The sequence below is a fragment of the Anomaloglossus baeobatrachus genome, chromosome 3 (assembly GCF_048569485.1).
Source record: "Anomaloglossus baeobatrachus isolate aAnoBae1 chromosome 3, aAnoBae1.hap1, whole genome shotgun sequence".
Classification (NCBI taxonomy): Eukaryota; Metazoa; Chordata; class Amphibia; order Anura; family Aromobatidae; genus Anomaloglossus; species Anomaloglossus baeobatrachus.
The window spans coordinates 424,236,133-424,262,004 of NC_134355.1; the positions used below are offsets into that span (position 1 = coordinate 424,236,133).

Genomic DNA, 25,872 nt, shown 5'->3' on the forward strand with positions numbered 1-25,872 from the left:
GTTTATAGGAACGTTCAATGGCTATTACCAATTATGTCAGCTGGCTGTAACTTTCCAGGATCTGAAAGATCCATATCTGATTACATCAGGAAATCTTACTTTACTGACACATTGAGGTGATAACTATAGTGAGAGATAAGCTCCAGCTATAAACAGATTGTGTTATCACCACGTTGTTAATGTTTATAACTATTAATGGACTTCTAATGACCCTGAATGTTAATAATAAGCAGGGGGCATTCCCACCACTGTGAATGTATTTATTACCTGCTCTCAGATACAGTCCCTGGCATAAACACATGTCAGGTCATGCCGATGTCCCAGGGTTTCAGATTGGACAGTTGATTGCCATGCCTGCTATACATCAGGCCACGACTTAAGGCCCATTTACACACAACGACATTGCTAACGAGATGTCGTTGGGGTCACGGAATTCGTGACGCACATCCGGCCTCGTTAGCGACGTCGTTGCGTGTGACACCTATGAGCGATTGTGGATCGTTGATCGTTGACACGTTCATTTTCATAATATCGTTGGTCGTTGTGGACGCAGGTTGTTCGTCGTTCCTGAGGCAGCACACATCGCTACGTGTGACACCCCAGGAATGACGAACAACGCCATACCTGCGTCCTGCGGCAACGAGGTGGGCGTGTCTTTCCTTCGGCTGCTCTCCGTCCCTCCACTTCTATTGGCCGCCTGCCGTGTGACGTCACTGTGACACCGCACGAACCGCCCCCTTAGAAAAGAGGCAGTTTGCCGGCCACAGCGACGTCGCTCGGCAGGTATGTGTGACGGGGACTAACGATATTGTGCGCCACAGGCAGCAATTTGCCCGTCACGCACAAACGACGGGGGCGGGTGCGATCGGCAGTGACATCGCTAGCGTAAAGCAGCCTTTAGTGCAGTCCTTATAATAAGAGTGCTGTAAACCCTGAATACGCTGTTTATTCCAATACTATCTACCTGAGCTTATTTCACAACCTGTCCTGCTCACATAGCTTACAATAGACATCATTCATAAGGCTGTAAACCTGTTTTCAGTCACTGGGCATAAACAATGTAGTTTCCATTCACTGACAGCCAGCAGACATCTTGATACGTGTGTAATTTTACTATCTGTAATGTGCTCTGGAAGATGACTGTAAGTGAGCATAACACAAATATAAGAAGCTGTATTTACATAAAGTAATATAATTAAAGGCATTTGTCTAGTAACCCTTCACAAAGTATGAGTTATAAGATAATATTCTAAGAAATTGTCTTTATTTGTGCCATTTGTCATCTAAATTCTTCACTAAAAGCTGATAGGAAGTATATAAAGTTTTCGGAATTTCCCATAAGCCACCACTGGGGGGAACTGTTTGTCAGCTGACACTTATTTCACTTTTTCTATCATTGGGACATAATAAAGAATGGAAGGCCTTGTTTTATTCTGTAGACTGCTCATAAACAGCAAAAAAAAAAAAACAACTGTTGAATATTTTTACATATTTTTACACTCATGGTAAAAGAAAGTTACAAATTGGTTGTATGTTATTGCAGAAAGAACAAGCATTGATGTTTCCTTTGTGTTCCCCAGAAGAAAACCCCCAGTAAATTGTGAGACTTGTGTGTGTAGAAATAAAGGATCGTTCCTTCACATACAGGATTGTGAATGAGGCAAAGAAACAGGAGAAGTCGGGGGTCTGCAGCTAATTGTAGTATGTGTTAGCGGGAGGTGGAATATTCCCCTATAACTAAGAGAACAAATGCAGCAGTCATGATAACAAAAGTGTATTACTGAAAATATTACCTTTATTCTCAAAATGCTAATTATTGTAAAAAAAAATTGAAGGAAATGAGAACTTAGCTAAAGCACAGAAGACTCCACTGTCTGATGTAGCAGATCACCAGAAAAAGTTACATACAAGGTGAAACGTTCTGGCTGCCTACCACTTATGTTATCTGTGTAAAAATACCAATCATGAAAAGGATGAGCCGAGACACATCTTTCTACAGTCCCGGTAAGCCTACTGTCCCAATTAATTGTATGTGGCCCTGATCTACTCCCGACTTGACTACTGCAATTCTCTATTAATTGGTCTCCCCCTAACTAGTCTCTCTCCTCTACAGACTCTATCCTTAATGCAGCAGCCAGGGTCACCTATCTGGCTAACCGCTACTCGGATGCCTCCTCTCTGTGCCAGTCATTGCACTGGCTGCCCATATATCTCAGGATCCAATTCAAACTGCTTGTTCTCACCCACAAAGCTCTCCACAGTGCATCTCCACCCTCATCTATGTCTATCACCCTACCCATTCTCTACGCTCTGCAAACAACATCCTACTAACCTCTACACTAATCTGAACCTCCCACTCCCGGATCCAAGACTTCTCCCATGCTGCACCAATCCTCTGGAATGCTCTACCCCAAGAAACTAGGACGAATCACAACTTACTCAGCTCCAGATGCTCCCTAAAGACACATCTTGTTAGGGTGGCCTATCACCCTCCCTAATCAAATTCAATTCACATAGTCCCTCCATCACTTTTCAGAACAGAACTCCCTGTTAAACTCCACCGCACCCAAAAGCATCGCAAAGTTTTGGCTGACTGGTTCAGGAAGCCTTTAAGCCTTTATCTGTCCCCCATTTCTTTGAGATGGCTGGATTGTCATTGTAAATAAGCCGCTGTACTTTGTCCCACCCCCACCCCCCAAAAAAAATCATTGTCGATTTGAAGGTCTCACGAGCAGGGTTGTGTTTTTTGCTCTAATCATTGTATTTTCTATAACTGGTACTTGTTCATATATGAACCCCCTGAATTGTAAAGCGCTGCAAAATATGTTGGTGCTATAGAAATAAAGATTTTTTTTTATTATTATTATTGTATAACACACTGCTCTTCAATGCATTGCTGATCATTCTGTCCTTCTTTTAGATGTATGGACGCTACACCCAGGACCTAGGAGTTTATGCCAAAGAAGAAGCTGCTCGAATTCGTAAAGAAAGAGAACATCACAAACTAGGTAGAGAAGAACCCCCCCGGGTGGCAGAGCTACGAGAGTATGATGAGAGTCGCTGTGCCAAGTGTAGAAGTAAGTGTGCATGTAAAGTGGATGTGCCTTGGTCATAGGTAGTCCATATTTCTTTTTAGGATTTTCTTTCACTCATCACCTCTTTCTCCGCCAGCATCTAGACTGTTACTTGTGTATACTGTATACTCCCTGTATTATTCCTGATACATGAACTGTGTAAATGTTCCACAAACTGCTTGTTATGACTCACGAGGTTCCCAGATATTCCTGACAATGAATAGCTAAGAGAGCCCGAGACATTGAAAACTGAATACTAAGAACAGAACAATAGAAGCACAACACATAAAGGAACGGCATACATGTCTGAACTGGATCTCCAGAGAGTAAATATAAGAGAACATGCCGCTAGGTGCAAATCAGTCCATTTTTATTTTATTTTATACTTGCTGTTCCTCTGAGTATGTTTTTGTTTTGTTTTGTTTTTTTTTTAAATCCACTATATGGTTCTAGAGATATGGACCTTGTATTAAGTGCGAATGTTGATAATCTTTATCAAGGGGTCTTGGATTCTCTGGGGTCATTTCTTTGGGCTGTTCTGTATTTTTACCCTATGGGAAACACTCTATTGGTAAAGGCCATAACATATAGCATCACATAAAAATGGCAATATCTTATGAACTCTATGCTGGATTTTAAAACCTCCTGAAATACTGTGGGAGCAGCGTGAATAACATAAGAACAATAATTACTAGGGATGATCGAATACCTCAAATATTCGGCTTCGCGAATATTTTCCGAATACCTCGCCACTATTCGACTATTCGATGCGCAATGTAAGTCTATGGGAAGGCCGAATAGTACCGAATAGTTGTTATTCGGGTTTCCTATAGACTTACATTGCACATCGAATATTTGCGAATAGTGGCGAGGTATTCGGAAAATATTTGCGAAGCCAAATAATTGAAGAATTCGATCATCCCTAATAATTAAGCATATTTTCCCCTGTTATAAGTCTGTTTAACCTTTCTCAAGGGAGTCTGTCAGCAGGCTTTTGATATATAATCTGAAGACAGCATGCTGTAGGGGTTAAAACAGATCTCTTTGCCTACATTATGCTGCTCTCAGAGGAGGTAGCAAATCCTGCTGACAGATTTCCTTTAAAGGAAAACGCCAATTAATATGCTACACCTCTACCTCTGTACCCTAGATATGTTCAGTGACCTCCAGCCTCAGAATTGAAAATTCTTTTAATAGTTCCAATTGCAAGTCGATGTGTAAAAATGTCGAGCGTCACAACATTGTTCAAAAAATTGCAACATTTAAAAGCCAGTTTTCTGGTGATTTCAGAGTCCACTGGAGTAATATGTGCCAAATAAATGAATAAAGATGTGTTTCTTAATTGATTTGGCATATCTTTTGCTGTCTATGCCCAAGAGTTAAAAAATGCTCTCCAGTCAAGAACTGAGGTGCATAGTTAGCCCCCCTTCACACGTCAGTAACTCCGGTACGTATGATGTCCGTTTTCATACATACCAGAGACACGAACATACGCAGACCCATTAAAATCAAAGGGTCTATGCACACATCCGTGTTTTTTTACGGATGCTTGTTCCATACGGAGACAAGTCCGTTTTTCTCCGACAGCACTGATGATGTCACACGGACCGTACATTGATGTAATCCATGTGACATCAGTGTGACATGTACCAGAGAAAACACAGGTCTTTGGCGCTGCTGTCACTTGATTCAGGGTCCGCTCATTATGCTCATGCATATTCACTGCACCGCAGACCCGGAAGCAGCAGTGTCAGAGACATCAGTGCCAGTGACAGCAGCATCAGGGACAGGGGAGTAAAAAGTTCCTGATCTGCGTGTGCTATCACGGATAGCACACGGAGAACACACATGTGCCAAAATCATGGCACATGGAGGGCAATAGGCACCCTCAACACGGCTGTGTAAAACACAAACGTTTTAATCATGGACATGTGATGGGGGCCTTACACAGTCTGGTCCATTAAGTTCAACCAAGGGATGGGAGCAGATATAGGTAAAAGCCGTAGCTACATCCATCATGCACGATGCAGTCTGTCCTAAACAGCAAGTTTTTTTTCTCCTGATCCCGTTTTTTTCATTATTAACTGGATCAACATGTAGAACAACACTTTGATCAGTAACATCTACTATACGTTACTCGACTTTTGTGGCATATTTCATGGTAAAGCTGCATCAGACCACACCATTTTCAAAAACACAAAATATTGCAAAATCTTTGCGCAATTATGCATTGCACAAAAATTGGTGTCTTTTCTATTACAATTTTATGGTAAAAATGGCTTGATAAATTCCTCCTCTTGCTTTGAGAAAGAATACCCTATTCTTTCTGTGAGCGCTGTATAGTCCTGTACTGCAGCCGCATTATCTCACACCAGTCATACCATGTCTTCTAATCCATTGGTTTATGATTTTATATAAGTGAATGTCAGTGTATGTGGCTTATTTCTACTTGTGTCTCTCCCTGTGAGGCTGTTCTGCTGTATGTAGCGTATCTTGTGCACCCACGTTCACATCAGCCATGTGTCTTCAGTAATATAATTTAATTCTTTAGTCTTTGCCTTCTTTTAGTCTGCTGCGTACACTCTCAGCGGATTATACTGTCTCGTATTGGAGAAGACTGGATTTTTCTTATTTTGCTGGGTCTTTTGATGGCTCTGGTGAGCTGGGTCATGGATTTCACAATTGCAGTGTGTTTACAAGGTGAGAAAGAAATGCAGTATGCTGATATCATATTCCTTTTTATTTACCACTGGTTACTTTCAATTTTTATAAAGTGAAATCATCATTTAAAAACAAACAATTTTAGAAATTCACTTTTCTCATCAATCTACTTTTAGATTTCACATCTTAAAGGATGAATAATCTTTTCATTTATTTTTTATATGTATACACTGTGTATAGAATTATTAGGCAAGTTGTATTTTAGAGGATTTTTTATTATTGATCAACAATTATGTTCTCAATCAAACCAAAAGACTCATAAATATCAAAGCTTAATATTTTTTGAAGTTGGAGTGGGGTTTCTTAGATTTGGCTATCTTAGGAGGTTATCGGTTTGTGCATGTAACTATTACTGTGCAGAATTATAAGGCAACTTAATAAAAACCAAATATATTTCCATCTCACTTGTTTATTTTCACCAGGTAAACCAATATAACTGCACAAAATTTAGAATAAACATTTCTGACATGCAAAAACAAAACCCCCAAAACATTAGTGACCAATATAGCCACCTTTCTTTATGATGACACTCAACAGCCTACCATCCATAGATTCTGTCAGTTGCTTGATCTGTTTACGATCAGCATTGCGTGCAGCAGCCACCCCAGCCTCCCAGACACTGTTCCGAGAGGTGTACTGTTTTCCCTCCCTGTAGATCTCACATTTTATGAGGGACTACAGGTTCTCTATGGGGTTCAGATCAGGTGAACAAGGGGGCCATGTCATTCTTTTTCTATGTTTTAAACCTTTACTGGCCAGCCACACTGTGGAGTAGTTTGATGCATGTGATGGAGCATTGTCCTGCATGAAAATCATGTTTTTCTTGAATGATAATGACTTCTTCCTGTACCACTGCTTGCAGAAGTTGTCTTCCAGAAACTGGCAGTCTGTCTGGGAGTTGAGCTTCACTCCATCCTCAACCCAAAAAGGTCCCACAAGTTCATCTTTGATGATACCAGTCCATACCAGTACCCCACCTCCACCTTGCTGGCATCTGAGTCGGAGTGGATCCATCTGGCCCATCAAGAGTCACTCTCATTTCATCAGTCCATAACACTTTTGAAAAATCAGTCTTAAGATATTTCTTGGCCCAGTCTTGACTTTTTCTCTTATGTTTCTTGTTCATAGGTGGTCGTTTTTCAGCCTTCCTTACCTTGGCCATGTCCCTGAGTATTGCACACCTTGTGCTTTTTGATACTCTCACAATGTTGCAGCTCTGCAATATGGCCAAACTGGTGGCAAATAGCATCTTGGCAGCTCCACGCTTGATTTTCCTCAATTTATGGGCAGTTTTTTTGCTCCTGTTTTGCCCAACATGCTTCTTGCGACCCTGTTGGCTATTTGCCATGAAACGCTTGACTGTTCGGTGATCACGCTTCAAAAGTTTGGCAATTTCAAGACTGCTGCATCCCTCTGCAAGACATCTCACAATTTTGGACTTTTCAGAGCCTGTCAAATCTCTCTTCTGACCCATTTTACCAAAGGAAAGGAAGTTGCCTAATAATTAAGTGCACCTTATATAGGGTGCTGATGTCATTACACCACACCCCTCCTCATTACAGAGATGCACATCACCTGATTTACTTAATTGGTAGTTGGCTCTCAAGCCTATACAGCTTGGAGTAGGACAATATGTATAAAAATTATCATGTGATCAAAATAGTCATTTGCCTAATAATTCTGCACATAGTGTATAGCAATCTGTGATTTTTTTTTTTCCTTTGGCAAGCTAGAGTGAAATGTCAGAGAGAAACTGAAGCCATAGCAGATCCTACCGATTACTATCGGATTATTCCCAAATATCTGGCAAATCAGTTGCTGCACCAGACAGGTTCTAGAGCCAGAAACGTATTCAGTGTCTTTTATTCTGTCTATAGACACAGGAGCAGTGCACGGTACTGATGAAATCCAGCCTAACGTCTTTTTCACATTTTGCGCCTGCAATCAATTGGACATTTTTTGTTTCATATGCGTGATGGTCCGTTTTTTATTCTTTTGTGTTCCGTGTGTCAGTTTTTACCATGTTTTTGTCATATATGTTAAAAAATAAGTAGGTCCAAAAAGAGGTTTCGCAAGCAACTCCTAGCAATTAGTCCATCAAAAAGAAACCTATGTGCTGTCCAGTATTTTTGGTGGACCCATTCATGGGCAAGTTATCTGCAATAGTGTTAAGCAAGTAGTTAACTATTCGTACTCGCTATGTTGTTAGCGAGTACTGTCCGAAACTCGCATATTTGTTACAAGTTGCGGGCACAATGTAAGTCAATAGGAAATACTTGCTAAGTAGCGAGTAACCCGAAAGCCATACTATTTGCTACTCGCATGAATAGTACGGCTTTCGGGTTACTCGCTACTTAGCGAGTATTTCCCATTGACTTACATTGCGCCCGCTACTCATAACGAATATGCGAATAGCGGACAGTACTCACTAACAGCATAGCAAGTATGAATAGTCAACGACTCGCTCAACACTAATCTGCAATGAGGACCAAAGTAGCACGTGTCCATTTATAATTCAAAGACAAATCAAGCATCGCACTCCCCTGATGAACCCATAATCGTAGCTATAGTCATGTGCCTTTATCGACTTCCAGACGTTATGGACTAAGTTATCACTATACTTTGAAGATTCTTTATGTGAAACCCTTTAATATTTTCATTTTCGGATGTCAAATCTCATATTACACTTTTAAGATAGATTTACTTTCTATAAAGAGACGGTTATTGCAGTATTTTACTTTCTATACTTTACGGTTTAATTAGGTGTTGACATTATACTATTTTTGTGGATGGATTTGTTCATATGGTAGCAAGCTTCTACGTGATGTTCCAGATATGATTTTGTGATTGTTTTCTGCTAATTGTTAGGAACTTTTTTTATCGTTTGTAGTTCTTTATTGATATTTCTGCATAAAATTGCATTGGCTTTTGCCAGTGGGTTTTGGTAAGACCTCAGTTCCACTTGCGCATAGCTTGTGATGCAAGAGCGATGTGCTAATGATCCTTTGCTGCTGCTCTGCAACATGAGCCGAGAGTTATGCGACAGTGATCCGATCTTGCGATCGGATCACAGCTACGTAGAAGATGGAGGGAGCACTTTTTCCCTCTTCTCTGCTGCCTATCTCGCCGTACATCGGACTGCACTTGGATGACATCCGAGTGCAGTGCGATGTTTCACACGCACCCATAGACTTATATGGGTGCGTGGGATCCAAGACTCTCTGCCAAACGCAGCATGTGGCAATTCTTTGATCAATGCTGATTTGGCATGAAAAATCAATAGCAGATAGACCCTGCTTCATAGTTTTGCACTAATGCGAGTGTAATCCGATGTTTTATCGGATTGCACTCGTTCGTGCAAAACACAGGTAGAACCAAGGTCTAAAGCCTGCTTTACACGTTGCAATTAGTTGTACAATCGCATTTGCGATGTGACACGCCCAGGTTGCATACGGGATCTTATGAGATTGCACGCAGGTCGTTCATTTGCTGTCACACGAGCGTTAGTAGTCTATGTTAAATTGATCAATTTTGTGTGCGATCCTTTAGATCATGTGCTCTATGACGTATGCATTGGGCACCCTTTTTTTTTTTTTTTTTTTATTTATTGACTTGACAAGCGTGTGTAATGTGTAGGGATGCGTTTTTACTATGTCATCTGCCATTCAGCTCTGCTACATGGCCGCTGACAGCAGACACAGACAGCCATGTAGCAGAGCTGAATGGGAGATGACAGCAGACAGAGCCGCACTGTCAGAATGAACTCGGGTGAACTTCACCCGACTTCATTGTCATGCTGCGGCTCTGTCTGTGTCGCGCCCTGATTAGCGGTCACCTGTGAAGGACTCACCGGTGACCGCTAAACTCCTGACGGCATTCACACTGCTCCGGCGGCTTTTACTGTTTTGAAAAAGCCGGCCGCCCATTAAACAATCTCATATTCCCTGCTTTCCCCGCCCACCTGCGCCTATGATTGGTTACAGTGAGACACACCCCCACGCTGAGTGACAGGTGTCACACTGCACCCAATCACAGCAGCCGGTGGGCGTGTCTATACTGTGTAGTGAAATAAATAATTAAATAATTAAAAAAAACGGAGCTCGTTCCCCCCAATTTTAAAACCAGCCAGATAAAGCCATACGGCTGAAGGCTGGTATTCTCAGGATGGGGAGCTCCACGTTATGGGGAGCCCCCCAGCCTAACAATATCAGCCAACAGCCGCCCAGAATTGCCACATACATTATATGCGACAGTTCTGGGACAGTACCCGGCTCTTCCCGATTTGCCCTGGTGCGTTGGCAAATCGGGGTAATAAGGAGTTATTGGCAGCCCATAGCTGCCAATAAGTCCTAAATTAATCATGTCAGGCGTATCCCCGAGATACCTTCCATGATTAATCTGTAAATTACAGTAAATAAACACACACGCCCGAAAAAATCCTTTATTAGAAATAAAAAACACATATACCCTGGTTAACCACTTTAATCAGCCCCAAAAAGCCCTCAATGTCCGGCGTAATCCAGGATGCTCCAGCGTCGCTTCCAGCGCTGCTCCAGCAACTGAAGACAGCCGCGCGATCGGCTGAGCTGTCACTGAGGTTACCCGCTGTCACTGGATCCAGCGGTGGCCGCGGGTAACCTCAGTGACAGCTCAGCTGATCGCGCTACTCACCGCTGCTCCTCTCACCTCCACGCAGCAACTGAGGTGAGTGTTTGCGATCAACGGTTTTGCGTTCAATCCTGATCGCACTTAGGTGTCACACGCAGATACCTCACAAACGATGCCGGATGTGCGTCACTTACAACTTGACCCCAACGACGGATTGTGAGATATATTGAAGCGTGTATAGCGGGCTTAACACTTAATATAGGACTCAATTTGATCTTTTGAATGTGCACAGTCCATGTCATGTGTTTCCCATACTTTTGTATTTAAAGTAGTCTTTTATGCTCAGTTGCACTTTTCCTATATTAGTTGTGCCCGCTTGACGTCTTGTTTTGTCATTTTTATATTTGGACATGTGAATAATATAATAGAATATAATGTGTTCATGGCAGGTATAAGGGGTAAAATTTCTTCTTAAAAGGAACCTGTCAGTAAGACCAATCCTCCTAAACCGTATATAAAGTATGGTCAAGTAGGTCATAGAAAGATAAATAAAGTGATACCATGATATCTGTGATATGATGCTCTTTCTTAATATGTAACTGAGCTGTTAAGGTCTATGGGCCAGACACAGACCTCCCTAGTAATAATCTTCCTCCTGAGCTTATTTTAAAGGAAAAGGGTCATTACCAGTTTTAAATTTATATCAGGAGACCAGACTTTCAGTCATTACATGTCTCACACCAGTAACATAGCAGCAAAAGAATCCAGCTCACCATGTAACGCCTGAGTCCAGTCCGGAGTGTAATGACCAGAGGTCCTATTAAGATCCAGTGAGTCACAGACCGAGACTGAGGCAGAAATGAACAACAGTATTTTACTGAAATGGGGGTCAAATTACGGTGAAATGTAGAATATAATACGCTCAAAATCCCCTTAAAAACATTACCATTAATAATTTTCACACACTAAGCGCTAGCCGAAAATCAATGCACCGATCTCAGAGATCCCAGTATATGTAAATCACATTTGGGACCCGGAACAAATTTACCTACACGTTAAACTTATCAAACTGGAAAGACGATGTAAATTAGGTGAGGGTGGTCTGATGGAACCTCTGAGATGGCGCACTGAGTATAACTTATCACAGATAATAATACAATACACTAAATTAATGATGACTATACACTTATCACAGGGATACCCGGGTATCTCACAACCTATGGTACCATTAAACTCCAATGTAACTTTACACCGGTATGTTTCCGCGTGGGCTGCAGCAAGTCCAGAAAAATAAAAATAAAACTTTGGTGCCAAAAATAAGTACTTATTGCAAAAAAAAACCAAAGTTTGGCAGCTATCAGCCAATGCCAGAGTCACCTGTCAAGCACTTTAATTCTGTAGCCTTAGGGTGCAGTCTGGGGATCACTCCTTTCCAGGGCTTGTCAGAATCCTTCCAATGGGGATGACACCGGACACCGTCTCTCTTATCGCAGTCACTCACGGCCTTACTGGACATCAATCACTTGCTCTGTCAGGGAGGGAAACATCTCCTCAGCTTCTCCTCAAATGCTCTTTCAGTTGGACCCAGGTCTGCACAACTGGATCGCTTATCACACAGTGATGTGGTATTGTCTTCGCAATTTCTGTTTCCCTTCACTCTCCTCAGATGCTGTCACTGGCTCTGTTCACCAACAAGTCTCTTGGTCACCAACCGGGGCTTACAACCAACTTTTTTAAGGCCCATATTACTTCACCTACAACGTTTTCAAAACCCGTTGCCATGGACACCCAACTCCCTCCTCGCACTTCCTGGATCTCCACAACTACTTCCTGTTTATCGCTCAGACAGACAGGCAGACTCTGCAGGGTCCTAATGCTCGCCCTGTATTGTCATAGTTCACTCTCTTACATGCCACCCCACTAGAGGTTGGCGTCCTCGACATACCTCCCCACTCAAAATCATCCTGTGCGTAGCGCTGAGGGGGTATTCCTGCCGTAGGTCGAGTGGTTCTCCGAAGGTCCTTCCCAACGGATTCTGTCCCCGAAGGGGCAGGAGTCCCTTCAGAAGTGTCATCAGAGGAAAGGCGTGACGCTGCCCCCTCTTGAAGTGCGACACCCCGTGACCCATTATTCATGTCAGGTGGCTGACTCAAGCCCTCACCCTCGGAAGGACATTCCACCGGCTCAACACTCTTTACACACAGGTGCAGATCATTCACAGGGGGCAGATAAACAGGCGCAGAGGAGGGCTCATCATCAAACTCAAAAACATCAGGAGTACCTGACCCTTGGGACACAGCCTCTGGTTCCGTAGAAACGGGAGCCACGTCCTCAAACCAGCACCGTTGTAGCATGTTACGGTGAAGATTACGAGTGAGCCCCCCTGCCCCCACGGGCTCGACCTCCTAAACTGGAATCTCAGGGTTCACTCGTCTCTTTATCAGGTATGGGGTCGCCTCCCATCGATCGGCCAGTTTCCCTGTCGGTCGTTTGACCCTCACCAACACTATCCCCTGGGGAGAAAGGTTCCGTCTGCACAGGCCTCGTGTCCCTATGAGACACCTGATTGAGTCTATTACCCACCACCTGATGCACCACTCTCAGTCGCCGCTGGTGTTCCCGAACCCATTCAGATGCAGTCCGAGGGGAATCAGAGGAGGGATCTGGCATGTTCAAATCTTCAATATCCCTCCCCGGTCTCCCAAACATCAACATGTGTGGCGAATAGCCCGTAGTGCTGTGCAATCGATTGTTGTAGGCCCACATTAGTTCAGGGAGGTACTCAGGCCAGTGGCCCTGCTGCCCTTCCTCTAATGTTCTCATCATCTGTATCAAGGTACGATTGAAACGCTCACAGGCCCCATTTCCTTGGGGATGGTAAGGTGTCGTTCTTGAATGTGCTATGCCATACAGCCGGCGCAGCTCTTCCATTAGTGTCCCCTGGAAACATGCCCCCTGGTCTGAGTGTATCCTTTGCGGACACCCAAACACTTGGAGAAAATGACGACACACAGCCTTATCCGCCGACTCCGCTGTCTGATCTCTTGTCGGCACTGCCACAGCATATTTAGTGAAGTGGTCTGTCATTACCAAGCAATAGGAGCACCCAGACGTCGAGTATCCTATCAGGACATAATCAATCATGAGCAATTCCAAGGGGGCAGACGTTTTAATGGTTTGAGTAGGGGCCCGCTGCTCAGGACTCTTACTGAGCCCACAGACCCGACATTGCCGACATGCCTCCGCTACCATCCCTCCCAAGTCAGGGCAATAGAGGATTCGCTGTAACCACTGGAGTGTCTTTTCACTACCAAAGTGGGCTCCTTTCTCATGTGCCTCGCGGGCAACCATCGGACCCATCCCTACAGGGATTACCAGTTGGTACCGGTGTTGCAGCTCAGATGGCAGATACACCTTACGATACAAAAGATCCTGTTCCACACACAACTTATCCCACTGTCGCAATAGTTTAATTCCTTCTGCGGATAGTTGGGCCTTGTCCTCTGCACTCGGCCAAATCCCATTTTGTACCCAGGTGCGCACTCGCGAGATGTCTGGACACTCGTTCTGATCTTTTGCCCAATCTGATGGCATTTTTCCCAGGACACACGGCATCCCTGATGCCACCCCACTTGAATGTACCACACTGCGGAAGATAGGTACCTGCCCCAAGTCAGGGGTCTCTGTGTCCTCGAGCTGGTCATCAATGCTTTCTCCCCTAAATCCAAGGGGTACCCTCGACAATGCGTCCGCATTACCGTTTTCTCGCCCCGAGCAAAACTTAATCTGATAATTAAACTTAGCAAGGCGAGCGACCCATCGCTGCTCCAACGCTCCCAGTTTCGCATTCTCTAAGTGAGCAAGAGGGTTATTATCGGTCATGACCAACACCTCAGCTCCCGTTAGATACTCAGCAAAGCGCTCCGTCATTGCCCACACCAGGGCTAACAGCTCTAGGCGAAACGAACTATAATTAGCCGGATTGCGCTCAGTGTCCCTTAAAAACCTGCTGCCATAGGCAATGACCCGCTCCCGGCCATCCTGAATTTGGGCCAGTACCGCCCCCAACCCGTGGAGACTACCGTCAGTGTACAACAGGATAGGGGTATCAAACCTGGCATATGCCAACAAAGGGGCACTCGTTAGGGCTGCTTTCACCTCGTCAAATGCATTTTGCTGCTGAGGCCCCCATTGGATAGGGCGGTTGCGAGGACCCAGCGCCGTCCCTCTTAAAAGTTCATTCAGGGGACCCACTACTTGTGAAAACCTGGGCACAAATCGTCGATAGTACCCTGCCAATCCCAAGAAAGCCCGCACCTCCCGTAGAGTCTGAGGAGGTGCCCACCCCTGTACCGCTAAGATCTTACTGACTGAGAGTAACACCCCGTCGGGAGTCACCACATGGCCTAGATACTCTATGCGACTCTTGAACAGTTGACATTTCTTTGGTTTTATCTTTAAGCCATGGCGACTGAGACGTTGGAGCACTTGGCGCAACTTCTCAAGATGGTCTTCAAATGACGTTCCGAACACCACGATGTCATCTAGATATATCAATACCGATTCAAAATTCAGGTCGCCTAAACAGTGTTCCATAAGGCGTTGAAAGGTCCCCGGGGCATTACTGAGTCCGAACGGCATCCGGTTGAATTCATAGAGCCCCATTGGCATAACAAATGCTGTCTTTGCCCGATCTTTCTCAGCCATTGCTACCTGCCAATATCCACTCGCCAAGTCCAACGTTGAAAAGTATTTGGCCCGTCCTCATGCAGACAGGGACTCCTCTATCCGAGGCAACGGGTATGTGTCTTGCACAGTGTGCGCGTTTAATTTCCGATAATCCACACAAAATCGGAGGGTCCCATCCTTCTTTCGGACAAGGACAACGGGAGCAGCCCAAGGACTTTGGCTCTCTCGTATTACTTGATTGTCGAGCATACTGGCGACCATGCCCTTCACCTCTTGATAAAGTGTCGGGGGAATCTGACGATAACGTTCTCTAATGGGAGGGGTGTCCCCCGTGGGAATCTCATGCTCAATCGTCGGTGAGCACCCGAAGTCTTCTGCATGTCGCGAGAAGGCCTCTTCATGTTCCCACATGACCCTCTCCAACTGTTCTAGTTGCACGGAAGTCAGTTCCTCCCGATCTACTCCCATCTGATCCATGATCACACGACCATTCCATTCTTTGGTAGGAGATTCAGGCCCTGCTACTTCGACCGCATATGTCCAGGATGATTGTGGGTCTGGCCGCAATTCAAACACCGCTTTGTCAGGCATCTTCCCCTCTGGCACGAACAGTTCAGCTAGGATGGTCCCAGCAGGAATGGTAATAGCCTCCTCCAACACGTTAATGCATCTGACTGGCACCCGTCCATTCTTCACAATCGTCAGAGACCGGGCCACATGCACCTTGGCACAAGAGGACTTCTCTGGGGCTGGCTCAAGTAATACCTCAAGTCCATTCAGCCTCTGCGCCGCCCCCACTGGCAACATCAAGAGTTCCTCCTGTCGGGGCGCCAGTGAAATCGTGGTCCGTGATGGCACTCGGACAAGGCCCACCCGGCCCCCAGGGACTGCACTTTTCAGCAGATCACAGTTCAGCACTAGGCGGTGTAACATTCTCTGTGTCGGTCGGTGACCTGTAGCACGAGTCCAGTAACGGGGTCCCTCACGGGCATACATCTGATGATTTAGATCTCGCAGAATGTTCATTCCCAGTGTCACTTCCATCCCTCTTCTAGGGGGGTGGTCCACCAGCACTACCCCTTTCTGACCCAGCTCTTGACCAAACATTTTCAGTCTCATCCACACGATCCCTTTCACCGTCAGCTGGCCATTGTTAGCGGCAGTAAGTCTTATCATTCGACCATCTTCGGGAACCACTAGTTGACTGAAGTATTTCTCGAAAACTTCTAGAGGCATAATGGTACATTCAGATCCCGTATCAACCAAGCAATTCATCTTCCGTCCTTCAAATTCTGCTTCTAAGACTGGACTCCATGCAAACAAATCTTGCTCATTCCGTTGGGGGCTTTGTGAGGGGGGGGCCGCTGTGAATTGCCCCCTCAAGGCAGCGGCTGGGAGTTTAACGTCGGCGGAGGAGTCTCGGGGACTGTGGACATCCGGCAGTATCGTGAGATGTGTCCCCGGCGCCCGCACCTCCAGCAGGTGACTGCTCCCCGGGGACGGGGGCTTGAGTCATTCAAAGAGGGCGGTCCGGCTGTCAGTGGAATCACCATCCCAGAGGGTGTAGCTGGTGGCCTCTCCAGGGGAGTAGGGGACGACCCAGATCTGATTTTAGACACTTCCAGCTTTAGCTCCTTCAACTCAGCACGCAGAGCTTGTACAACATTTACCAGTCCTTCCGCTCCTGACAATTGCATTCCGCCTCCCTCCAGCCGTGTACTGTCCACAGCCCCTTGAACTACCAGAATGGACTCTGCCTCCCTTTCCACCGCGGCCTGGTAAATCTGCCAGAAAGATATTTCTGGGGTAGCCCGGGCCACCTCATACAGTTTATCCCGAAGGAGCCTGTTAGCTAACCCTGTGATGAATTGGTCCCGGAGCAAGTGGTCTACCTCCCGGAACGCTCCCAGGGCCCCTGGGTCTAGTCGCTGCACTTCATTCAATGTTTCCTGTAGCGTATTAGAGTACTGCATCAGAGACTCACTTTCCTTTTGAGGGCGGTTAAAGAAAAATGATCGAAGCTGGGTCACACGGGCCCGGCCTCCAGAACTCCCCTCTAACAGTACCAAAATTTTCTCTAACGTACTTCTCTCAGCCTCAGGTCGTACCATCACCGTCCGCCTAGCGTCGCCTTCTAGTGCGTTCAATGCCAGTTCTGCTCGTAATGCGGGAGTCAGATTACACATCCGCAGAATACTCTGGACCCTCTCTGCCCAATCCTGCAACACCATATTACGCCCGTTGTATTTCGGCATGTGCTGGAGTAAAGCTCCTACCGGTACATGCCCTCCCACATTCGCCGCGGCTGCCAAAAGACCCGCACCCAGCAGCGGGGCTGCTGATGCGGTGGGATCATTTCTTCCTTCGCCGCCTCCGTCCATGACAAACACTGAATCCTGCCGACTACGCCAAAAATGTAATGACCAGAGGTCCTATTAAGATCCAGTGAGTCACAGACCGAGACTGAGGCAGAAATGAACAACAGTATTTTACTGAAATGGGGGTCAAATTACGGTGAAATGTAGAATATAATACGCTCAAAATCCCCTTAAAAACATTACCATTAATAATTTTCACACACTAAGCGCTAGCCGAAAATCAATGCACCGATCTCAGAGATCCCAGTATATGTAAATCACATTTGGGACCCGGAACAAATTTACCTACACGTTAAACTTATCAAACTGGAAAGACGATGTAAATTAGGTGAGGGTGGTCTGATGGAACCTCTGAGATGGCGCACTGAGTATAACTTATCACAGATAATAATACAATACACTAAATTAATGATGACTATACACTTATCACAGGGATACCCGGGTATCTCACAACCTATGGTACCATTAAACTCCAATGTAACTTTACACCGGTATGTTTCCGCGTGGGCTGCAGCAAGTCCAGAAAAATAAAAATAAAACCTTGGCGCCAAAAATAAGTACTTATTGCAAAAAAAACACAAAGTTTGGCAGCTATCAGCCAATGCCAGAGTCACCTGTCAAGCACTTTAATTCTGTAGCCTCAGGGTGCAGTCTGGGGATCACTCCTTTCCAGGGCTTGTCAGAATCCTTCCAATGGGGATGACACCGGACGCCGTCTCTCTTATCGCAGTCACTCACGGCCTTACTGGACATCAATCACTTGCTCTGTCAGGGAGGGAAACATCTCCTCAGCTTCTCCTCAGATGCTCTTTCAGTTGGACCCAGGTCTGCACAACTGGATCGCTTATCACACAGTGATGTGGTATTGTCTTCACAATTTCTGTTTCCCTTCACTCTCCTCAGATGCTGTCACTGGCTCTGTTCACCAACAAGTCTCTTGTTCACCAACCGGGGCTTACAACCAACTTTTTTAAGGCCCATATTACTTCACCTACAACGGTTTCAAAACCCGTTGCCATGGACACCCAACTCCCTCCACGCACTTCCTGGATCTCCACAACTACTTCCTGTTTATCGCTCAGACAGACAGGCAGACTCTGCAGGGTCCTAATGCTCGCCCTGTATTGTCATAGTTCACTCTCTTACAGAAGCACGAGAAGTGACTCTGCCAAGACACTAACAAATTTGGAGCAATAAAAGGAAATCCAGTTGCAGTGACGTAAAAGCTTCTCTGTTAGGACATATTTAAAATTTTAGTAACATCCACAATAGGCTTGATAATCCGAAATACCGATGCATTTAAAAATGGTGTCGGGAATTAGCCTATATAGTCCACTAGCGCCGTTGAGCACAGAAGTAATATAATTAGGCTAAGTGACCAGATGATAGAATAAGAAACTTACATTCAATGCATATGAATTAAACAAAAAAAAAATAAATAAAATAATACATTAGATAACAGAGAACATTTTAAGTCCATGCAGCTGGATTTCCTTTTGTTGCCTCACTTTGGTAGCGCCTCCTTTCTTTACATTGTCGTGACTCGTGTCCCCTTATTTATCACGCATCACATGCAGGGGTGTCCAGAGCTGGATTGGTGACAGCGGTGCCAGGCGCTGGACCCGTGACAATTGGAAAGAGAATCTGTTTGCTGAGATAACTTATTTAAAGACAGTGCCACTACATACAGTCATGCAGTTATGTGCTACTCTGATGTAGAGGGCAGCCAACCACTGACTTATGTAGTGTCCGATACTGTTCCTCCATGAGTGTCTGGGTGCATGAGGTACCATGACCTAGTGTTTTTGTTATCTTTAGGCCGCAGTGAGTATGTCCTCACTAACATAACATAAAGAAACAACATTTGCAGCTTTCTAAGCTGGGTATTCTTAGCACTGGCAAGTACAGCTGGTTGTCCACCACCACGGTTGCCAACTTGACTATTTTTTTTTTTTATGGGCAGCTTATGAAAAAATCACAAGCAGGCAGTATTTTTTACGGGCACACTGTAAAACAACAAATCATTATGATTATAAGTGATCCATGTCTTCAGCCAATAATTCTAATATGAAGACATCAGCTGCAGCCCAGGTAAACCAAAATGACGATAATTACAGTGAAAATAATCTGTATAAGTTTCTTTAGCTTAAAAAAAAAAATCACGAATGTCTTAAAACATTTTTACAGACCGGACAAAAAATTGCCCCATTTTTACGGACTGTCCTGGAATTTCTGGAGGGTTGACCCTGTCCACCTGCTGTAGACTGTAGTGTGAAGTCACTGAGGACCGAGCCTCTACATTAGAAAATGAGCAGCAGCAGAAAGTCTGGTGTATTGTCGGATCATTGGATCTCCGCCATCAGTTTATAATCTGCATTATGTTAACAGCCTCTTTTTATCCTTTCTTTATTTATAACCTTCTTTTTTTGTTTCATCTTTTCATTCACAGCTCACAAATGGATGTACGGTGGCTTAGAGAGCAATGTTTTTCTGCAGTACTTGGCCTGGGTCACATATCCCGTTGTCCTCATCACTTTCTCTGCAGGATTCACACAGATTCTGGCTCCTCAGGCTGTGGGTATGTGCAAACACCTCATGTGCACCCTTGTGTCGCATTACGCAAGGCTTCCGCTGAAGTATTAGCGGAATTAGAGCAGAACTGCAGGTTTGATGTACACTTTTTGTCAAGGTTTTACCATCAGAGGTACCGTTGTATAGAGTAGTAATATACAGCCCTGACAATGGATTTCCATTACTAATTCACATATTTTTATACAGCTTATTAAAGTTGTAAAAGCAGCAAAAAGTGATTTCCTCTCTAACGGCTGTGCTGCCATTTTTATTTTGAGGATTTTTTTTTTCTATTGTGATAAAAAAGCAATAGTCAAAGGCACTAGTCCATTCTGCGCACCAAGACCTCTCACCTATGGAGAGGCTGCGCTTTTCTCGCTCACCCCTGCTGTGCTATTTGACATTTTCCTGCGTATATTTATAGTCCTATTTTCTGACTTTGTAACATTCTCTTCACATACCATATTTCCTGATTTAATTTATCATTTACAATATAGAGGACAGAAAGTCTAGCTGATAACCAGACTTCAGAAAGATACTTTGAGGCTTTGTGTGCACGTTGCGTGAATTCATGCATTTACCCTGTGTTTAGCACTGCAGCGTAAATGCATGCGTCCTGCATCCCCAGCACAATCTATGTAGATTGTGCATAATCCATCCGCACGTTGCTTGTTTGACACAAATCCGACACAAAATTTTGACACAAATCCGTGCGTTCAAAAAAGCAGCATGTCAATTATTCCGTGCGCTTTGGATGCTGCTCTCACTCTGTCTATGGTGCGGGGCAGCAGACATAGCGCATGAAATCAGGATTTATTCTGCTGAAACACTGCATCCATTACGCAGTGTTTCTGCAGCGATTTGAAGCGCACATGTGCTGTCAAATCGCTGCAGAAATGTAAGCATTTACGTGCGCACAAAGCCTAAGGCCCTGTGCCCACGCTGCGGATTGTGACGCTGATTTTGATGCAGATTTTCAGAAATCTGCAGCAAAATCTGCATGTCCTTTGTAAAGCCAGCAAAGTCATTGAGAGTTCAGAAATGCCGTGCCCACGTTGAGTATTTTTCCCTTGTGTATTTGGTGCAGATTTCTTTCTGCACCAAATCTGCACCAAATACACAAGAGAAAAATAAGCAATGTGGGCACAGCACTTCTGAATTATCATAGACTTTGCTGGCTTCACAATGGACATGTAGATTTTGCTGGAGATTTCTGAAAATACGCTTCAAAACTACACAGCGTGGGCACTGGGCCTACTGATCTTTAGGCTATGTGCCAACGGGGACAGTGTCCTGCGGATATATCCGCAGGACATTCCGCAGGAGCTCCCAGAAACCGCACCACAACTTCTGTCTGTTTCCATGCTGCGGAATGTCATTCTGCATTGAGGATACAGTGCCATGGCTTCGGCACTGCATCCTCAATGCAGAACAAATGCTGCAGCAATCGGGAGTTCATACTCACCTCCATCACGCAGCACCTCGCTTTCCGGCGGCCGGGTCACTCTGTCAGCGTCTGCAGGAGAAGGTGGGCGGGCCTGAACTAGCTCCGGCTGTCACATGACCAGAGCTCGTGCAGGCCCCGCCCACCTCTTCCTTCCTGTACCTGGATTCACCGCGCTCCTGTACACCGGACTGAGAAAGTGACTCCGGTGAGGCAGGTAAGTATATGGGACCCTGCGGAGAAATCCACAGGAATAATTGACATGCTGCTGATTTTTCCGCAGGGAAATCCGCATTATTTCCGCTGTGGAAAAATCCGCAGCATGGGCACAGCAGTTCTCAAATGCCATAGAAATGGCTGGGGAGTAGCTGTGCTGCAGATTTTTGAAAAATCCGCGGAATTTCCGCAAAAAATCCGCGGCAAATTCCGCGCATTTTCTGCAGCGTGGGCACATAGCCTTTTGGTCACAAGGTGCTGAAGATCTTAAATGTCTAAAGGGCCTTAATTCCACTAGAAAACTAGAAACTCGGAAATAAAAAAAAAAATAAAATAAAAAAATTTCCATCTAAAAAATGGTGAAAGACAGAAACTTTTTTCTTTACAGATACTGTCCATGGACTTGGCTATGTAAAAAGTAGCGTGTTCTTCTTGCCATCACCAATATTGGTCACTGTAGTCTTCTGCTAACATTTATTTGATGTCTCACAGGCTCTGGCATACCAGAAATGAAGACTATTCTACGTGGGGTGGTGCTCAAGGAATATCTAACACTTAAAACATTCATCGCCAAAGTCATTGGACTGACTTGTGCCCTTGGAAGTGGAATGCCATTAGGAAAAGAAGTGAGCTCAGATTTGTTCCAGTTATTAGACTAGTTTCTGTGTCTGCGCTCCCATATGAATGTAGTTCTTTTATTAACGTTTATTGTAATAAAAAGTTTCACCTTTTTTTGCATATTTACGATATCATTATTTGTGTAAAACGTCATGTTCTAAAATGGAAAGGAAACAAGGAAAGCAGTTCTGTAGGTCCCATATGCTTAATGCTCCTTGTACTCTCTGATAGAGAAGACTGCAGAGAACATAAGGAGCATGGCATCTTTATACAAGTTTAGGCCGGTTTTTCAGACGTCCGTGTTTCAGGTACGTGTGAGATCCATTTTTAATACGGATGTCACACATACCCGTGTTATTCTATGCTGTACTCACACGGTCGTGTTTTCACACAGACCGTGTGACCCCTCATGACCCAACACGCACACGGAGACATGTTCATTTTTTTTCTCTGGCAGCACGGGTGTCACACGGATCTCATACGGATCACACACTGATGTACTCCGTGTGACATCAGTGTGACACGGACTGGAGAAAACACGGGTCTTTTAAATAAAAAGATTTTCTATATTTACCTGTATCCATCGCTGTTTTCTTCGGCTCTGCTGCCTCCTGCTTCTGATCCCCGCTCATTATGCACTGAGCAGCTGGAAGTAGGAGCATCGCTGGGGACTTCAGTGCCGGGGACTGCATTGCTGGGGACAGGTGAGTATCCAGCAGTGTGTGCGTGTGTGTGTTCGTGTGTGCGTGTGTGTGTATGTGTGAAGACATATGTGTGTCTGTGTTCAGTGTATACATGCATGTGCGCTATGTGTGTGTATATGCTTGGTGTATCCATGTGTGTCTGCTATATGTATACATATGTATGTATACCGTATGTGCTGAGTGTATGTATGTGTGTGTGTGTGTGTGTGTGTGTGTGTGTGTGTGTGTGTGTGTGTGGTGAGGACCTGGAAGCCGGAGCATTGTGGGGACAGCATCAGGGACTCATCAGAGTTCCCAATGAACTCTGAAAAAACCCATAAAGTCACCATGGGGACACCCACTGTAGCACAGGTGTCGCGGGAGTGTCATCAGGATGTCATCAGAGTTCATTGGGAACTCCGATGACCTCCTGGATGTCACTGCACACAGACCACTTGCTTTGTGAATACTCACCTGTCCCTGCTGTCCTCGGCGGTGCTGTACCCAGCGCTGTCCCCAGCAATGCTGCTGCTTCCAGCTCCTCACTGCGGTGAATATACTAATGAGCAGCGATCAGGAGCAAGAGGTAGCAGAGCTGAAGAAAAGAGCGCTGGATACAGGTAAATATAGAAAATCTTTTATTGAAAATACCCGTGTTTTCTCCGGTACGTGTGACACGTATGAAAACACAGATGTCGCACATGTGACATACGCGTGACACACGTACGACACATGTTTGACACACGTATGATCATAACCATGCGTGTGACTTGTACCTGATTAAACACGGACATCTGACACTGGCCTTACATGTAGATTGCAGGCTATAGTCATCGGAGAGGGAAGAGTGGTGGGTATGTAATAAATTACAAACAGAAGAAACAAGCTAGCTGGCATGGCAAAGGGATTATGATTGGGAGATTGGACTGTTTCAAAAAGCATAGTCACCGGATACTGAGGCAACTATGGACAATAATGATCGACCCAAAATACAACCCAAAAAGACTCCTACACCTTTAGTATAAAATAATTATAGGAAAACAAAAGAAAGTTCATCAGCTCACCAACTCCAGTGAGGGAAAGAAACGGTGCACGGTGCTCCAGACCGACTTCCTGGATAAAGTCCAACTTGTAATGAAGTAAATGTTTAAAACACTCAAGGTAGAATAGTGTAATATATATATATATATATATATACATCATATTTATTAGAAAATTTTAAATCACCTATAAAAATATAGACCCAGTCTACGCGTTTCAAGCTAACTTGCACTTAGTCATGACATGATTAAGAGCTTTTTAGCTTGAGACACGTGGACTGGGTCTAAAACGCAAGGTACTTTGTTAAAATGTTTGATTAAGAAATGTAAACGCCATCCGACTATGTCAAGATGTATCTTAGTAACCAGTACCCTGATGCACTTTTCCCAGAAAAGTTTTAATTAAGAGCTGAGATTTTACATGATGTCTGATTAGGCACATTGAGAGGTGACTCATTAGAGTCAGGGACCATCCATATAATTCACATTTTGATGAAAAGAAAATTAACAATGTGTGCTTTTTTATGTGTATGGCAATAGGGAGTTCATGTATTCATTAATCGCTGTGTGCTGACGCACAGTGTTTGATAATGAAGGACTGTGAAAACATTACACCATTTGGCATTGTCACTCTAATGAGCAGCATAACAAGTATATCTAGATACCTGACCTGCCGTTATGCCATCCACTAGAATTAAAATGCTCTTCAGGCTGTATATGTATTTTTTTGCAACTGAGGGAAGTTCTGGAAAGTCTGTGCTATAAGTTGCCCACATACAATAAATATATGTTGGCAGATCCCCCTGATTTAGGCATGGTGCCTCGTCTGTCTATTTTCTCTATGGGGCTTTTTCACTGTCCCCTGATGGCAGAGTTTGGGGGAAATAAAAGCTGGACATGTTCGCGGCTAACATGCCCACTGCTTCTGTTGGGTTATAGGACTGTCAGAAGTGTCCTGCAGCAGCTTGTCCCTCAGCCGAGATGAGTATCTGTGATGATGGGAAGGCAGACCCCATCGTATGAGAATGAACAGCCTTGTCATATCCATTAAATTCATTATCTGTCAATGCTTGCTGAGTAAATATACTGAACAAAACTATAAACAAAACTCTTTTGTTTTTTGCTCCCATTTTTCATGAGCTGACCTAAAAGATCTAAGACTTTTTTCTATGTACACAAAAGCCCTCTTCTCGCAGATATTGTTCACAAATTTGTCTAAATCTACCAATTCCTCTTTGCCAAGATAATCTATCCACCTCACAGGTGCGACATATCAAATACTGATTAAATAGTATGATTATTGCACAGGTGTGCCTTAGGCTTACCACAATAAGAAGCTACTCTAAAATGTGCAGTTTTACCGTATTGGGGCACTCTGAGGAGGGTCAGAAAACCAGTCAGTATTGGATGTGACCACCATTTGCCTCATGCAGTACAACACATCTTCTTCACAAAGAGCTGATCAGGTTGTTTATTGTGGCCTGTGGAATGTTGCTCCACGCCTATTCAATGGATGTGCGACGTTGCTGGATATTGGCAGGAACTTGACCACGTTGTCGTATACACCAATCGAGAGCATCCCATGCTCAATGGGTGACATGTCTGGTGAGTTTGCTGGCCATGCAAGAACTGGGATGTCTTCAGCTTCCAGGATTTGTGTACATATCCTTCCAAGATGGGGCCCTACATTATCATGCTGCAACATGAGGTGATGGTCGTGGATGAATGGCACAACCATGGCCTCAGGAACTCGTCATTGTATCTCTGTGCATTCAAAATGGCATCAATAAAGTGCACCTGTGTTCATTTTCCAAAACATACGCCTTCCTA

General features: G+C 44.6%; 1 protein-coding gene across 2 annotated transcripts in view; it reads left to right on the top strand.

Moving 5' to 3' along the window:
- Window positions 1–25,872, top strand: part of CLCN2 (chloride voltage-gated channel 2) — a 223,752-nt gene that overhangs the window by 70,736 nt on the left and 127,144 nt on the right. For both annotated transcript variants that reach the window (XM_075340340.1, XM_075340341.1), the window contains exons 2-5: window positions 2,921–3,077; window positions 5,643–5,774; window positions 19,920–20,048; window positions 22,194–22,327. In XM_075340340.1, coding sequence (XP_075196455.1) covers window positions 2,921–3,077; window positions 5,643–5,774; window positions 19,920–20,048; window positions 22,194–22,327 — 552 coding nt within the window. The remainder of the gene's footprint in view (window positions 1–2,920; window positions 3,078–5,642; window positions 5,775–19,919; window positions 20,049–22,193; window positions 22,328–25,872) is intronic.